Source organism: Leptodactylus fuscus, chromosome 8 (assembly GCF_031893055.1).
Source record: "Leptodactylus fuscus isolate aLepFus1 chromosome 8, aLepFus1.hap2, whole genome shotgun sequence".
NCBI lineage: Eukaryota > Metazoa > Chordata > Amphibia > Anura > Leptodactylidae > Leptodactylus > Leptodactylus fuscus.
In genome coordinates, this window is record NC_134272.1 from 72,544,145 (window position 1) to 72,561,055 (window position 16,911).

The following is a 16,911-nucleotide window of genomic DNA, read 5'->3' on the forward strand; positions in this document are numbered from 1 at the left end:
TTACTTGACAGGGACATCCAGCAGACAATAAGCAACGCTCTCCTTTTGGAGATCGGGTCCTGCTTATCCTCATCCTCTATCTACTGTCCATTCTTACTCTGTTACAGTCCAGAAGTACAGTTAGTAATGAGTGTGTTTAGGTAAGGCGTTATATATATCCTCCCGCTCGCTCTCACCCCACCCCACCCAGTGCCGAATTCCCTGAACACCCAACGACCAAAGGTTTTTTTTGTCTACATATTTTGCGCCAAATGTTTGTCAAATAGTGACGCCTGACACTTTTAGGCTGTGTCCAAACAGAGGAATTTGCCACGCATTTCGCCCCTGAATCCGTAGCAGAGTCCTCCTGGAATCCACATCCCATTGTTTGCAATAGGAGGCAGAGATCGCGGCGGGAAGCGGAAAAAAGATGCGTCCTGCTCGATCTTGCCGCGGATTCAGCCACGACTTGAGACTCCCTGCTGATTAGGACTGTTCATCCGGGGCCCAATCATCAGAGAGATGCCTCAATGTAATGCCAATTCACTGCATCAGCATCCCGTCGCAGTTAGACCGTAATGAAAGGGAATTCTTCTTCATTTTCCGTGAACATACGCTTAGTCGGAGTGTATTTGAATCAGAATTTTGGAGCTTCTACAACTCTCCATACTGATGCTGACAGCAGTCACTTGTATTTTGTACCAATTTGAAAAGCCCAAACTGTTGCTATAGTAGCTGCCTTCCCCTTGCATTAGTAATGTCTCTTTAGTTTAGTAAACCATTAGAACACCTTACACTTGGCGTCCAGCAGATGGCGCGCATCACCACTCACTATTAAGGTAAAGTGACGATCGATGTTTCGGTTTTCTGTTGCTTTGGTCTAGAGCGTCTCCTATAAGTGATCGTCAGTGAAAGTCAACTCGGCTGTCGCCAGTAATCCTGTCGGGATCCTGACCTTCTCCCAGTGTAAGCCTGCAAGGGGCGAGCTGTCTGGGGCTCTCATGTATGTATTGGGGGTGTCACGTCCTCAGGCTATTCCTGTCATACAAGAAAGTTACGTGGAAGAAGTGCAGGACTTGCAGGATGACGTCATGAACGCGACGACCAGTGTCACATGGAGTTTCTTGTATTTCATTCATTTAGGGAACCTTGGTGGTGATGAGAGTTCTAGTCAGTGATGTGTTATATGGGGGTTGGATATGTTATCATCTTACCATGTGTGGGATGGAGGGTGCACAGGACTGTCAGTATAGTCAGGACTGTCAGTATAGACCACCCCTCATTATAGACCAGATTGTCAGTATAGACCGCTCCAAAGTCTAGACAACCCCTCTGCAATTATTGCAGGGCATGTCAGTCATTCAATGTAAGGCTAATCAGTTTGCATGCAAAGTAAGTCTATGCACCTCTCTACAACCGTGACATACAACATGGCAGTTCCCAGAATGTATGGGGATCTTTGGAGTCTAGAACAGAGTGGTCTAAATCAGCTGTGTCGTGGATCTAGTAAATAGCTTTGCTTTGTCTCCACCTTTTGTATTTGTAAACCTTTATTACTGCAGTACAACTAAAGCAGGGTTATGGATTCGGAGTTGAAAAAAAAACATTAAAATAAAATGATTATTTCTAATTGTTATACAATCATTAATATTGTATAGGTAGTTACATATGTAACTGTCAATCACTGGCTTTTTATGTAAATTTGAGGAGATTTCCAGCTCTTGACTGACCGTGGCTGTCGCCCATTTGTGATAGAGTTGCAAGTCATAACGTGACATAAAGATCTTGTAACTGGGTCACGTCTGACAGACCAGAGTCATTGGTAGTCTTACAGGCAACCTGATTCCTTCTGAAAAGGATATCCTAATTGGCTGTCTAAGAGTATGTTCACACATTGGGTTAAAAACCAGCATATGTTTACATTGCGTAAATCTAAAGCTGACCTTGTGTTTCTGCCGAGAACGGTCACTTAGTGGGATAATCATTAATGTCTCCGTGTGGAATCCGTTATGTATGTATTCAGCAGGTCTCCACTTTTGTAAACCAGGTTACCGAAACCCTGTTAGGCTAAGACCCCACGGGCCGTAATCGCAGCGCTAAATTGCTGCAGAAAGAAACACTGCCTGATCGCATTGCGGTTCTTTCCACAGCGCTTTTAAGAGAAAGTTCAGAGTTTTCCTCCGCGGACTTTCTTTTCCCATTATATCTACGGGAAAGCCACTGGCATTTCCGTAGATATAATTGACATGCTACGATTTGCAAAGCCGCAACGGCTTTGCAAATTGCAGCGAGTCCGCGCTGCGATTTCTTCCCCAAAGTGGGCATGGGATTCGCATGAATTCCATTCACTTTGCCTGCACTGTACAACGCCGCGATTTTTCCCGCAGCGGCAAATCGCAGTGTTTACGTCCCGAGGGGCCCCGGCCTTAATGTGTTGGATGTGGATTGTTGATGTGGAAAGATGTACATGGATCCAACCTGTGTGAATGTGTGCGAGGCATCTGCTTAATTTACGTGTCTTTTGCTACATTTTTTCAGTTATTCAATGTTGAAACCAATTTTGGTAAGTAATAGGAGGATGAAATATGGGCCACAAATATAAAATCTAGCCTAAGATCATGCAGCCAATTGAACGGATTGTTTGCCTAATGTCTATGGGGGCTTCTCACCTCTCCCCTGATATTGGTAAAGACTATGATGAGGCTGATGGATTTCAACATGTTTGATCTTTTTGCTCTCGGGAGATAAGCTGCTACCAACAGACCTATATGGTTGATTTGAACATGTATGGGTAGTCAGGAGAAAGGGGGTTATGCCAACTACCCAATAGAACAGAATTTATCTTCCATCCATGGGGTAGAGGATAAATACCTGATCAGTAGGGGTCTGACCACTGACCACCACTGATCCCAAGATTTGCAGGGGGGGGTTCTTTTTCCCTGCTGCACAATGAACCTGACCATGGCCAAGCTGATTGTAAGTGTAACTATCTCTGGCACTTACATTGAAGTGAATGTGACCATGTCACCAGTCATGTCTATATTCAGCCTAGCAGTGCACAAGGACACCCCCATTCTTGGGTCTCAGCCCCCACTAATCAGGTATATGATTATAGAGTCTGATTATATTACATCTATATTTCCTATAAATGTCTAATAACAAAAATCTTAAATCCATTGAAATGTACACTTATATTCTAGGTGTGCGGAAGGGAGGATGTTCAGTACAATGCCAACATCTCTATAGATCGCCGCCATGTTTTGTTGGAAGAGCCCCCTCCGCTTCTCGCTGAGACTCCTCCGGACACATAATGTAAAAACGGAGCCGTTATTGGACCAGTTAAAAAAATGCACAACAGAATATCAAGTCTTCCAGCTGCTCGGCATGAACAGATCTGCACTTACGGTACATCATGTGGGCTGCGCCGTGAATCTGCTCTGGTATTTTCAGGAAGGAAAGCCGGACAAGTGTAGAACGTTTGGGCAAATCCGAGATCACCCGGAATTTATTGGACTTCGCACTTTAGCACAGAACAACGTTGATCTTCTAGATGACAAAGAACTGGTGGATGTTTTATACACCTTACTAATGTAAGTGAGTGGCTATGCGTTCTATGTTATTTTTGTCAGGGCGATTTGGATTTGGGAGGATATTCTATGAGAAAACAAGGGGAGGTTTAGGCAAAGGGTATCCCATTGCTTAGGGTTACCTAGAAGTGACAAAGTTGTATTGGAAGAAGCTTACATTGCTTAAAACACTAGTATCTATTTCGACCTGGTGGTCAGGTGCTATACAATTGTGAATGAGATGCCTCCCATGATCCTGGCACAGTTGGAATTTTTCTCTGGCCCCCACCGTTCCTGAGTAACCATTACTGTTAGCACAGTTGTGCCTTTAACAGTTAGGTGGGCGGTCCTTGTCTTTCTGCTCCAGCCTAGGACCGCCCACCTGACAGCAGAGAACTTAATTGTGCTGAAACTAACAATAATGATTGCTCAGGAACGGTGGGGGCTAGAAAGAAAATTCCAACGCGGGCGGAAAAAGAAGCCCATTGAAGTCAACGAGAGGCTTTTTTTCCACATGGATTCCGCGTCAGAATCCGTGCATGGAAACTTTGTGTGAATGGACCCTAACAATACTATTACTTGGGTGTGGTAGCGGGACCACCACAGCCTAGGGGCACACCCTACCATATTAACTCTTTGTTTGCTCATGTCAAGGTTTCAGCTGGAGGCGCACGATTCAGTAATCCAGCAGCTGGTAGTGGAAGGCTGGAGGAGATTAGAAAGGTGAGTTTGTTTCCACTACACGTTTCCTTAGAGGTATACATCTCTGTTAAAAAGTAGAAGTGGTCAGTAATCTGTATATTGCAGTCAGTGACATCAGACTTTTTTTTTTTTTTTTTTTTTTTTTTTTTTTACTCTTGAGGTTTTTTACATTACTTTTGAGGATTTTTTAGTTTTTCTCTCCATGTGAATTAAGCCTTAGGCCTCTTTTACATAACCTAAAACTGTACGGTGGCACTTGGGGGTCCTTTGTGGGGTTTTTTACTAGTGTATGGATCTTTGTCCATACAAGGCCCCATGGGGTGACCTTAACCAGACACTTTCTCATACTTGACATCTTTCCTGAGGCATCTAGAAAAAGGGGAGGTCAGCGAGCTTACAAACCTCCAGTGAGTGGCACTGTATGTATATTGTATGTGCAAGGTTATGACTTCATTAGATGTAGCCTTGGCTCCCTAAATCACATTTAGGGCTACAATTCACAATGGACGTGCCTCCCAGACAGTGGTCTAGACATGTTGGTAAGTATGGGTATTGTTCCTCTAGGACCATTGCTTCTAGGGTGCTTACCTGGAGTCCTGTGGAGTATAACGTGATTAGATAGATTTTTTTATTTATTTTTATTGTGGGATTCATATGGCACTTCTATAGATGCCCTATTATGGCTGTTTACAAAATGGAGCCATGTGCATGAAGCTTTATAATGTGTTATTGTAGAACCATTTAAAAGGAGTCTCACCAAAACCCAGTATATCAGCCCAAACCCTCAGATGGATAGGTTAGGGTCACCTGAATCAAACAGCGTTTCCCCCTTGTGAATTGCTTCCTCCATTGAAAAGATATTGCAGCTTTTGTCAATATGCGGATAAGCTCTTTGGAGCATCGAGGGTGTTTGCCATTGCTCCAAGTAGGTCAGTGCCCTTGTTGCTCCAAACAGCTGAGTTGAAAATTGACGAAAATGGTGATATCTCCGCAAGGGAGGCAGCGATTCACAAGAGGAAAACACTGATTCAGGTGACACTAACCTATCTATCTGCAGGACTGGGGTGATATGCTGGTTCTGGTGACACTAAGCTATCTATCTGTAGGGCTGGGGTGATATGCAGGTTCTGGTGACTGTAACCTATCTATCTGCAGGGCTGGGGTGATATGCTGGTTCTGGTGACACTAACCTATCTATCTGCAGGGCTGGGGTGATATGCGGGTTCCGGTGACACTAACCTATCTATCTGCAGGGCTGGGGGTATATGTTGGCTCTGGTGACAGTAACCTATCTATCTATAGGGCTGGGGTGATATGCTGGTTCTGGTGACTGTAACCTATCTATCTGTAGGGCTGGGGTGATATGCTGGTTCTGGTGACTGTAACCTATCTATCTGCAGGGCTGGGGTGATATGCTGGTTCTGGTGACACTAACCTATCTATCTGCAGGGCTGGGGGTATATGTTGGCTCTGGTGACAGTAACCTATCTATCTGCAGGGCTGGGGTGATATGCTGGTTCTGGTGACACTAACCTATCTATCTGCAGGGCTGGGGGTATATGTTGGCTCTGGTGACACTAACCTATCTATCTGCAGGGCTGGGGTGATATGCTGGTTCTGGTGACAGTAACCTATCTATCTGTGGGACTGAACGAATATGCTGATTTTTGGTGGCAGAAGTGTAATTGTGCATCTTATGATCAGACTTTTCTTTCTGCACACAGGTTCGATCTTCCAACATTAGCCAAGTTTGCAGTATGCCTGAGAAAACAAGATCTGACCACCAGTCCGCTTATAGGACACATAGCCAGTGTCGTGGACAAGAATTTGGATGCCTGTGATGATCCTGCGTGAGTCTATAGAGCTATATGTATATTTATAGTTATCACACCCACTTACATCACTTTGATAGACTGTAACCATCATGAAATAAGATAATAAACTGAGGCCTTGAGTAAATTTGTACATTGGGGCAGATTTACTAATCCCGTCTAATTTGTAGACAGTGCAAACTGTGACAAAACGGTCTTAAAATTTGGCACTTTTATCAGTTGTATGAGAAATCTGGCAGATCTGGACTCTGTCCACCGCTAGGTATTGGGTTGGTTGCAGCACCATTCTCCTGCTGATGGACTCCCTAAGAATCAGAATGAATATCTAATAAATCATCTAACAAGGAGCCTCTCACACTCTCCGATCCAGCTTGTTGATGTATTACACAACCAGCCATTTATTTGCCTAGTAGACATGTTGTGTCCCTCGAAGCTTCCCTAAGCAAAAATAGTTGTGCCCCGTGGAGGTCCCTGAAGCAGGCCTATGAATCCGCTGATGAGTCTAAAAACTTTGCAGCATATTTTTGAATGCCTGCCTAAAACAATTGCACATCACTGTATGTTGGGAGCATCATAAGTGTGCATTATAAGACCATGTGAACCAACTGTGTTATATTATTGCAAATGTGCATCTGCCCCCTATAGAATAACCTTGTCCCATCTTCTGCTCTCCAGAACATTATCCTGTCTCCTGGTCTGCTTGCATGCAGTCAGCTCACTAAGCCTGCAAGAACGACTGATAGAAAAGACCGAGTCCACCATCCATAAATTTGACGTGTCCAGCATCAGGCATGCCTTCAGGGCGCTGAGACTCTTCTACAAGTATAAGTTTACCTACGTCTCCCTGCTGGAGAAGTATGACAACTTGTTCAAACAGAATGTAGACTCCATGGACGGCAAAAACCTGTCCAACATTACAGGCGTGTACCAACAACTGCGTCTACACGGATTGGACTTCCCACTTATGGCAAAGCCGAGACTTGTTGAGATGATGAAAACCTGTAATGATCCAGAGACTTTTTCAGATCTGTTTGATGTCTTAAGTAGAATGGGATCTCCTCAGATGAGGGAGAGGTAAGTGCCCGAAATGACGTGTCTTTTGCGTAACACACAGCACACATGTACTTTAATGTTCAGGATCCAGCTCCTTGGCCAAAGTGTAGACACCAGGACAACTTCCATATGTGTTTTATTGGCATAATAATTGAGATTCCATACAAGGGTCTACTGGATTAGATTTGTATCTAGTATGTTACATCAATTCTATACCAGCAATACCAGACAAAGCCCATGGACGAGGGTGGCGCTCTTACTGGATATCAAACCATTGCATCTAATATTAAACAACTCCTTTTTAAAGCTGTTGTTCAGGGAATGGGTTTTTTGGGGGGTTTTAGACAGTTCCGACCCAGGTCACATGATCGGAACCAATACCTATACCCCAAGTTGCTGCACCTCCTCCCTTCTCTTCCATTTTCACCTGTAGTTACCTGTGCTGTGGGGAGTGACTTTACTATAGTCAGCCAGCCCCTATAACATAGGTGACTACCTGTGAATAAGGGTGAGGAAGAGTGCAAGCAGGCGCAACCCAAGGGCCAGGCGCTGACTTCAGTCACATGACCTGGGGTCGAAATGACCCTGGAACACCCAGGCCCAGACTTTAAATGCCTTCCTTGATAACCCCTTAGTCCTTTCAGTAGGTAAGTGCTTAGGACTTTGTTTGGCCCAGACTTATGTCTTCCATATTTCATGTTTCTCTTCAGGCTTGAAGAAAAGCTGCTGATCCTGATGGATGAGATGAACCTGAGCCAGCTACTTGTGGTCCTCAAGGCAATGCTAGAAATGGAATGCAAGAATAGCGCTCTCATCCAGAAGTAATATATTGGATTTTCGCAGTTTATATTCATTACAGGACAGTAGAGATTTTGTGACGTCAATGGCCCATGGGGCCGTAGTTAAAGAGGACCTTTCATATCCTCCTGCACATTCAGTGCACTGTGGCTTTCCCATTATGTGCCCCAGGGCTGGAGATATCAGTGCTGTTAGTTTCAGCACCGATCTCTGCCCGCTGTTAGAAGGGGATACCCTGAGCGTCCTCGTCACTAGCTCTGTACTGTCACAGGGGGTGTTTCTTACTGGCCAGCAATGATGCGATGACGGATTTCTAATGGTATATAAAACTGCATGTGCAAAAGGACATGAAAGGTATTAATTATGGTAATCCGTATCTGCTGTTGTCACCCCAGCCCTGACCTGCACCTTCCTGGTCACCATTGTTCTGTACACAATAACTTGCTGCATTTACATGCATCCAACTACTTATGTTAAATTGTGAATGTTACTAATTTTGGTCATTTTTTTTTTTTTCTTTCCTTTTCTTCTTTTAGAATCTGCTCTGTCTTGCTAAAGAATCTGGATAGCTGCAAACCCACGCAGCTATTTCATATCACTGAGGCCTTGGTGCAGTTAGCACCCCCACATACCAGGCTAGCAAAGGAGCTGCAAAGGCATCTGCAGAGGTAGGTTACTCCAGACTCCGCTGTTACGGGGAATACAGGGTCCTGTTTTTAGGAAGATTTGGGGTCCCAGAGGCAAGCCAGTTATTAGCTAATCTGTGCTTAGGTAATAACTTGCTAACTGGTACAACTCCTTTAAGGGTCCATCCACACGGAGGAAAATGGTGAGGAATTTGCTGAAAAAATTCCACACCATTTTCCTCAGTGTGAATGGACCCTCAGATCTGTAATAGACCAGTCTCTAAGCAGTTGGACGCTCAGGTACCACAGTCAGTATTTCACCATCTTTTAGGGCTTCTCCGGTCTGGAACTCTGTAAATATATATATATTTTTTTTATCCTACAGGACCATAATTACTAACTTTATACCATCTGAGGTGGCAACAATGGCCAAAGCCCTTTCTCTGTTGAACCTCAACCAGGTGGATGAAGCCGTCCTCGCTAAACTTGATGATATAATCCAGCAATGCAACTTGCCAAGCCTGGAAAAGATAGCCGTCCTACTCATACAGTTGTCAAAAACACCTCGTGCCTTTGGAAACCACCATAAAACTTCTAGGGAACTCCTCCAAAAACTGAACCACTGTGCACTAGAGCGACTCCGGTATGTGGACAACATTGACCTTCTACTGGATGAAATTATACAAGTGAGGACCAGGCATTGGATGAGTGAAGACCTTATAGAGGGAGTGTTAGATACCTGCCAGCGCTTACTGCAGGAGGTCACCTGGAGAAACGTCACCAAACTTGCTATTTTTTTAACGCAAATGAACTATGTGAGGACCCCAATTCTACAGACACTTGCTGCAGTGACCATGGAGGATATTGCAAAGGTATTTCAGGAGGGGGATGTCCTCTGTAGTTTCTATATGGAGGGGGGCTGTCTTTAGGAGACAATGGGGCAAATTTATTAAGACTGGCGTATTATACATCATACTTAATAAGGCCCAACTGGGGCAGGGACTGACTGTGAAGTGGCTGCCAGGATGGGAATCTACACCAATGAGTTAGTAAATCGGTAAGGCCAAAGCGTCCTTGCCTTGGCATCTGCCCCTTATGTGGGGCAGATGTGGAAAGTTCCTTGTGCCATATGCACACCTTAGTGTCACCCCCTACACTAGTCTTCTGATGTATAACTATTGATCAATTCACCAAAGTGTCTTTTAAGTGGCTTGTCCATGCTTAACTTTTTTTTTTATGGCCTATCCACAGAATAGGCCACAAGTACTTTATAGATGGAGGCCACCACCTGGCCCCTGGACCGATCTTCTGTACGGAGCCTCTTCCAGTGCCCACCCTGTACATAATACTACTGTCAGGGGATACTAACACTCCTTAAGAGTGGGCACCTTTACAGGCATATGGAGACTTACAAGCCATTTTTGCTCCACTGGGGGATTATGGGAAATATATGCAAATCTGTTTTCCAGGATGTAATTAGGAAAAAGGTGCCTCTGTACGCTGCCAGTTAGGACCACCCCTTAACATCATGCATGACTTTTTTCAATAAACCTAATAACATAATGCGGAGTTATTGCCAAACTAGTATTTTCATTCCAAAAGGTACAGATTCCCAGCTGTGGACAGCGCTGTTTTAATCTGTTGGATCTCATCAGCACAGCGTAGGGATACTAGTTTGGCTGGGTTAGAGACTATAGACCAGGGTCAGGGAATAATAACACTCCTTAGGGGAGTGGGCACCTTTACAGGCATATGGAGACTTACAAGCCATTTTTGCTCCACTAGGGGATTATGGGAAATATATGCAAATCTGTTTTCCAGGATGTAATTAGGAAAATAGTGTCTTGGTACACAGCGTACAGAGGCACTGTTTTCCTACTTACATCTTGGAAAACAGATTTGCATATATTTCACATAATACTACTGTGTAATACTGTATACTGAGCTCTAGGAAGAGGCGCCTGGTGCTGTACAGCAGATGGAGCGGTCTGCCCCATATTGTTAACGGAACAGATGCCACAAGTGGCTTTATTCAGCTGACTGGTCCAACACCCGGCCACCCCTACTGCTCGGGTATTTATAGCCTATCCTGATGATGGGCAATAAAAAAAAAAAAAAAAAAAAAAAAAAATACTGCATCCCGGACATCACCTTTAATGCATTTTTTTTTCTTTTAAATAACTTCTGTTTTCTATATCCATCTACTTTCTTCCAGATTCATCCATCCAATATCCTTACCGTTCTACGACCTTTTAGTTTCCTGAACTATGAACCTCCTCAGGGAAGAGAATTCTTTGACATATGTTTACAACATGTATTGGAGCATAAAGGTATATACATATACTGTATACCTATACATATACCATATACCTATACACATACCATATACTGATACATATACCATATACCTATACATATACCATATACCAATACTTATACCAAATACCTATACATATACCATGTACCTATACATATACCATATACTATGCAGTAATTCAGTATAGTAAGCAGCAATTGATCTTCATAGACAAACTCAGTACTATGTGTATCCATGCAAACCCAATGCAATCTGGACCTGCGCTCCCTTTCTTTTGTCCATATTTTATGGTCTGCAGGATCAGACTACAGAAGGTTTGCAGTCTGTAACTATGGACACTGTATCACACTGTATACAATAGGTACAATAGGATCCAGACATGTATAGTGGCTTCATTTCTATTTTATATGGACCTATAAGTTAATATATTGGTTGCAGATTTCCTTTAGGGTGGATTCCTCTAAAGTTGAAGCTTTTCTTAAAAGACTTACACATTGAATTTATATTTTTTAGTAACCATGTCTTTATATATTTATTTTCTTACATAGATACGTTGAGTTCTTCATGCTTGCTGCAAATCTGCTACCATTTTGCTTTGGCAGAACTGTTTCCAGAACAATTAATAAATTCTATATTCAACATTGACTTCTTACGCCAGCTGGATGCCCACTTGACGTGTAAGTCTGCTTTTGTTGTTATAGTGTGGGGTCTGTAATATATTCATACATATGGTGGATTGCAGATAGTAAAGGGCCCCTACAAGCATCAAATATTCCTATAGTTACCCTTGGAACTTAATAAATCCTGCAGATGCCAGCGTCTCTGAAAAGTGTCCACCCACGAGCGTTTTATGGTCTCCACGGCGAAACCGGGTTTTTTTTCAACCGGACACAGTCAGACATGCAGGACTTTGTGTCCGGTTAAAAAAAAACAAAAAAAAAAAAACCGGTTTAGCTCACCGGCGCTCACGGCTGGACACTTTCCAAACCCATTCAAATGAATGGGCTTGAAAAATGCCTGCAGGATTCTGTCTCCTGCCCAGTTTCGAGCAGGTAATGGAAACCTGCAAAACGCAGACCGGACGCAGATGTGAACGAGCCCTAAGCAGAGCAGGCCAATGCCTATAGGCGGTCTGGGAGAAGGACGTCTGCTGGAAGGGGCAATTACATACAATGAACAGTGTATATAGGGATCTCAGCTATGTGTATGTAAATGTTAGACATTGCTAGTGCTGTGGGAATGGGAGGAGGACACCAGGGTTAGGTGTTGGGTATATTGAGAAGTGCACTGCAATTTTCAGAGGTTTGCAGGCATCTAAATGTACATCTAATGTGTATAGCCAGCCTAAAGGAGTTATCCAACATATTAAAACTGTGTATACAAATGCAAAAAAAACATAAAACAAAAAGAATCTGTACAAGCGTTGCAGAATACAATGGCGCTATATAGATGAGCAAAATAAATAAACTGTAATACCTCTCTGTCTCCCAGTGATTCCAGCAAACAGGATGTCCGTGCTGCAGGCAGTCAATGGCCACAGTGGTCACGTGCCATATTACTGGCCTCTTTGGTCTTATTGCTAAGCCCCAGTGCCTATGGCCTGTACCATTCCTGGACTGGAGCAGTCGCATCCACCAAACAGTCACTAAGCGAGAGCTGTGCTGGATGACTGGGGAAGATACAGCCTTTAAGGCACCAGTTAGTGCTGTCCTTGCATGTAAGCGCTTCATACATAATGTATAGACTGGCCTTGTTATCAGGTAAATGATGGATATACTGTATATTGTCAGAAACTGAGGAATTGGGCAAATGACCTGACTCTAACCAGTGCGAGTTACCAATATTCTCTTAGTCACTGACTCAGTCCATGAAATGTTCTATTTCAGCTTATCCGCATGCCCAGAGCATGAGTTTACGGCATTATCTTATGGAACTGAATCGTGCGGTGTGCATTGAACACCCAGAATATCAGATTCCATGGTTCCATGAACCATACTGTCAGCACATGAAGAAGAAAGGTAAGAGGCAGATTTCTGAAGCCAAATATATACCGTATATACTTGAGTATAAGCCGAGTTTTTCAGCACAGTTTATGTGCGAGTCATTACGGTAATTCAGCAATATTATAGTTACAGACCCGGCATACAGACACCAGCGTGGCAATGCTGTGGCCCGGCACCCGCCCCGGTGTCTGTATGCAGGGTCTGTAACTATAATATTGCTGAATTACCGTAATGACTCGCACTGTAGCTATAATGGCGCCGCTATGCTCCAGAGCGGTCACTATGGCAACCGGCACCTCCATTGTAACTCTTACAGCAGTAATGGCGGTAAAAGTTACAGCGGAGATGCCCTCCACAGGTGGAACTTGAAGCCTCCGAGGGGAACCGCTGCGGGGAGGCGGCAGGCGCTGCCATGCCCCTGGAGAGAGGATGAAGCGGGCACGACTTCTCTCTCAAGGGCTGACCTGAAGCGCTGAGGGAGATCCCCTGCCCCCGGCAGGAGTGCTGAGGGTGGACCTGAAGGAAGACCTTGGCTGCCGGACCTGAAGGGAAACTGCGGCCGGCCGCCGGCAGAAACACTGAGGGGAATCCCTGGCAGCTGGGGATTCCCCTCAGCGCTTCTGTAAAGGTTCCCCGGCCTGCAGTGCTTTTCTTTTGTTTCTTTTCTTTTCAAAAGAAATGACGATTGCAATGCATTGCATTAATGATCAGACCCCCTGGGGTTCAAGACCCCTAGGGGGTCTAATAAATGCAAAAAATATATATATTTTTTTTTTCCTGTACGGTAAACGCCGTAGCGGGGGAAAAAAAGTTGTCTGTCTGCCCCTTCCCTAAGACTTTGTTTTTGTTTTTCCCCCCTCTTGGAAATATAGGCTAAATATAGGGGATCTGCAGTGCTCCTATTCTGTTGGGAAGGGGTTAATAGGAGCACTGCAGATCCCCTATATTCAGTCAGGCTGAATTCTAAGTGGGGGAAACAAAACCCAGTCCTCAAGCTCAGGGAAGGGGCAGACAGATATTAGATCATGTCATATGAGGATGGTCCAATGGTTTAGATCAGTGTTCAATACTATTCATATATAGAACCTCAAAGTAGTGTATTCTAAGGTTATTATAAACTAAAAGGATCCAGGATATTTTAATTGATGACCTATTCTATCGATGAACCTTCCTAAGGATGGGTGATCAGTTAGTAAGGCCCAAAAAATCCCTTTAAAAGAACATCTGAGGAACCCCGAAAAGCATGGCACCTCTCTACTGAACTACATGTACCCAGAGTTCAAATCCCAGTCCAGATTGAGTTTGTTAAAGTATGACTGAGAATTGGCCCTAGTGGGCGTCTTCCATAATGTTCTATCTGTAACAGTAACACAGCAACTTCATTCTACAGAGATGACCGCCATGAACCAGCAGCTTCTGTTATCATTGGAGGAAGTTTTAGGAGGAGAACATTATACAAAGACGTTTGTAACAACACCATACTGTTATTCTATAGGTAAGATCTTCGTATACAGCTTATGGCAAACACAAGGATGTTGCCATGCTTTAAAGGAAAACGCATCACCAGGTTTGGCGTTCCTAAACCATCAACATGTCCGAGGGGTGTACAATGTGCTACAACTGCAGATACCATTAGATCAAAGCATAAGAGGTTGTAAAACACAGTCATGGATAGGACTAGGATTACCAGGTTACCCCATCAGTATAAGGACATGATGCTTATTTAGGGGCCCCAATCCTGATTGATGACAGACTTTATAATGTGCATGGAAAGTGAGAGTGCATACATGGAGGTCAAAGTTAATTCATGAGAATGCGCAGGAATCTCAGCCAACGAAAGGTGCCAAAATATAGAAGGGTGCAGTTCTTATTTCTACAACTTGGCTTGGTAATCTGCACCTGCTGCAATACAGCTGTTGGAGGAACGAGCCAGTAGGGGGAGCCCTAAAATTCATTTGAGTTGGATTGCAGTTTGGATGCACCAGAAGTACATTGTGGGGGGGGGGGAGCATGCAATTTTTTATGTTTGCAATCTCTTAATTTCACAGGTGAAACGTGTTTAAATAATTTTGTTTTACTTCTAAAATTAAGATACTGCAAAAAAAAAAAAAAAAAAAAACCTTAAAATGACCTCCTGTTTTTTTGTGTGCATGCACCCTGACAGCTTGACTCAGCATATCTTATATACTATGTCTTAGCTTTCTCATGCTGCTTTAAATATCTCTTAAAGTTTGCAATATTTTGTTTTCTTAGATTATGAATTCATATTGGACAAGGATAAAAAGCCAGTTCCATACCAGGAGCCGGACGGTGTCTCTGGGGACTCGGTAAAGACAGGTGACCCTGATGGTCGGTCACTAGAAGGAGTTCAGAGGTCAGCGACTACTTCTAATAGACTCCTGTACTTTCATGTATATTTTCTTGTATTCCATTTTATTCATGTCTACTTCCTCTACCAATCCCATATGGCTCAGGCTCTCTGCTTGCTGTCATTCAGTATTCAGGGTCCATCCCAGATTCTAGGCTGGAAGTAAACCTGTAGGGTTCTTATTGAACGACAGTGAGCAGAGCTTTATCCATAGGAATAACTTTATTTTCTGCATTACGTGTGAGGGCTGGATATTAAATTCCCCTGCACCTATTTATTTTGTTTTAGGATAAAAAAAAAAAAATCTGATCTGATTTAATTTGGTTTCTATGACAGGTTTGCAGTGGATTTGCTTAGTGCCAAGGCCTTCTGCCTGAATACGCATTTGAAAGGACAATTTGCAATGAAGAAAAGGCATTTGGAGATCCTGGGATACCGTGTCATTCAGGTGCTACACCATACCCATATCACTTTATAGATATTGTCATCCTTCACTGTCACTGTCCACATTCCCTATCAGTGTGGGAGGAAACCGGAATATCCAAAGGAAACCCACACAACCACAGGGAGAACATACCCTGGCCTGGATATCAGCCCAGACCACTGTGTGGCCCACGCTGATCCCTTGACACTACATGCAGATTAGATCGTCATCTGGTCCCGCTGACATTGGTAGATTTGGCTGACTTTTACCTGTCCCCGTCAGTCTTAAAATTGTTCCCTATCTGGACCGTGAGACCTATTACATGTGGATTTTCTCAGCAGCAAGTATTCCCTTTGACATGAGATAGGTGTGAGCACAATATGGTGTAGAACAGATTTTACTGGTGGTAGATTTCCTTTTAAGAGGGAGCCACTAAACTGAAAACAATGGGGTGCCGATTCCAGATGGGATTTGGGATTCATTCTGAGGTGGGATCTGCCTCAAAATCAGCTCCAAATTCCTAACTGCAAAATCAGTCAACACTTGGAAGGCTCTCTAGACTCCTCAATAGTCTTCTTATATTCCGCCGGTAAATTGTTTCTGATACCAGATTTCATTTCTCCTACAGATCCCCAGTTATGAATGGAAATCTTTGACTGTATCGGGAAGAGAGAATCAGATCCAATACCTCAGGACGAAGATCTATGCTGACCTCTGACATACTATGTATGTTTTGTTGAAGATTAAAATATTTTATTACCTCACTATTCCCCTATTAGTTACCTTTTGTGATGAACGAAGGTGTCACTTACTGTGATGGTTGATCTGTACGATGGGGACACTGGGGCTGATCTATGAAGACTGGAGTATAGCACACCAGTCTTCACCTCTATGGTGTAAGGGGTGAGTGCGCATTGTCTGGCAGGGAGGTGCGCCTGGACTGAAATCTACACGATCATACTTGGTCTAGATCTCAGGAATGATTTATACCTTTTAGGAAAGTGTTGAGGTTGGTCAGATCCATTGCTTAGTTGTGGCTGATGAATGACAATGGACTTGCATGCTCCGACCATCTCCCGCTCCTCCTGAAATTTTTGTTAAACCTAGCTACTTATTCATAACTTTTAAAGGGCAGCACCTCTTTATGGAGATGATATTTTGGATCCAGAATTTTGGTCGGGTCTAATGTAGAGAGCAAGAAGCAGATAAGATCCAATAGTGATGCATGGCCACTACGCAGTAT

At 43.7% G+C, this 16,911-nt stretch overlaps 1 protein-coding gene across 2 annotated transcripts; it reads left to right on the top strand.

Annotated features, from left to right (window-relative positions):
• Positions 1-892: 892 nt before the first annotated feature.
• On the top strand, positions 893-16,403 carry LOC142216392 (FAST kinase domain-containing protein 1, mitochondrial-like). 2 transcript variants are annotated; one of them, XM_075284191.1, is made up of 15 exons: positions 893-945; positions 3,180-3,569; positions 4,200-4,268; positions 5,972-6,097; positions 6,755-7,153; positions 7,843-7,953; positions 8,467-8,598; positions 8,942-9,428; positions 10,772-10,886; positions 11,422-11,550; positions 12,760-12,891; positions 14,267-14,371; positions 15,130-15,250; positions 15,581-15,692; positions 16,297-16,403. In XM_075284191.1, the coding sequence occupies exons 2-15, from the start codon at positions 3,235-3,237 to the stop codon at positions 16,384-16,386; spliced, it is 2,463 nt and encodes an 820-aa protein (XP_075140292.1). In that variant the 5' UTR covers positions 893-945; positions 3,180-3,234; the 3' UTR covers positions 16,387-16,403. The 2 variants fall into 2 exon arrangements, with proteins under 2 accessions (XP_075140292.1, XP_075140291.1); XM_075284190.1 differs by having other exon boundaries at positions 912-982.
• The last annotated feature ends 508 nt before the right edge of the window (positions 16,404-16,911 follow it).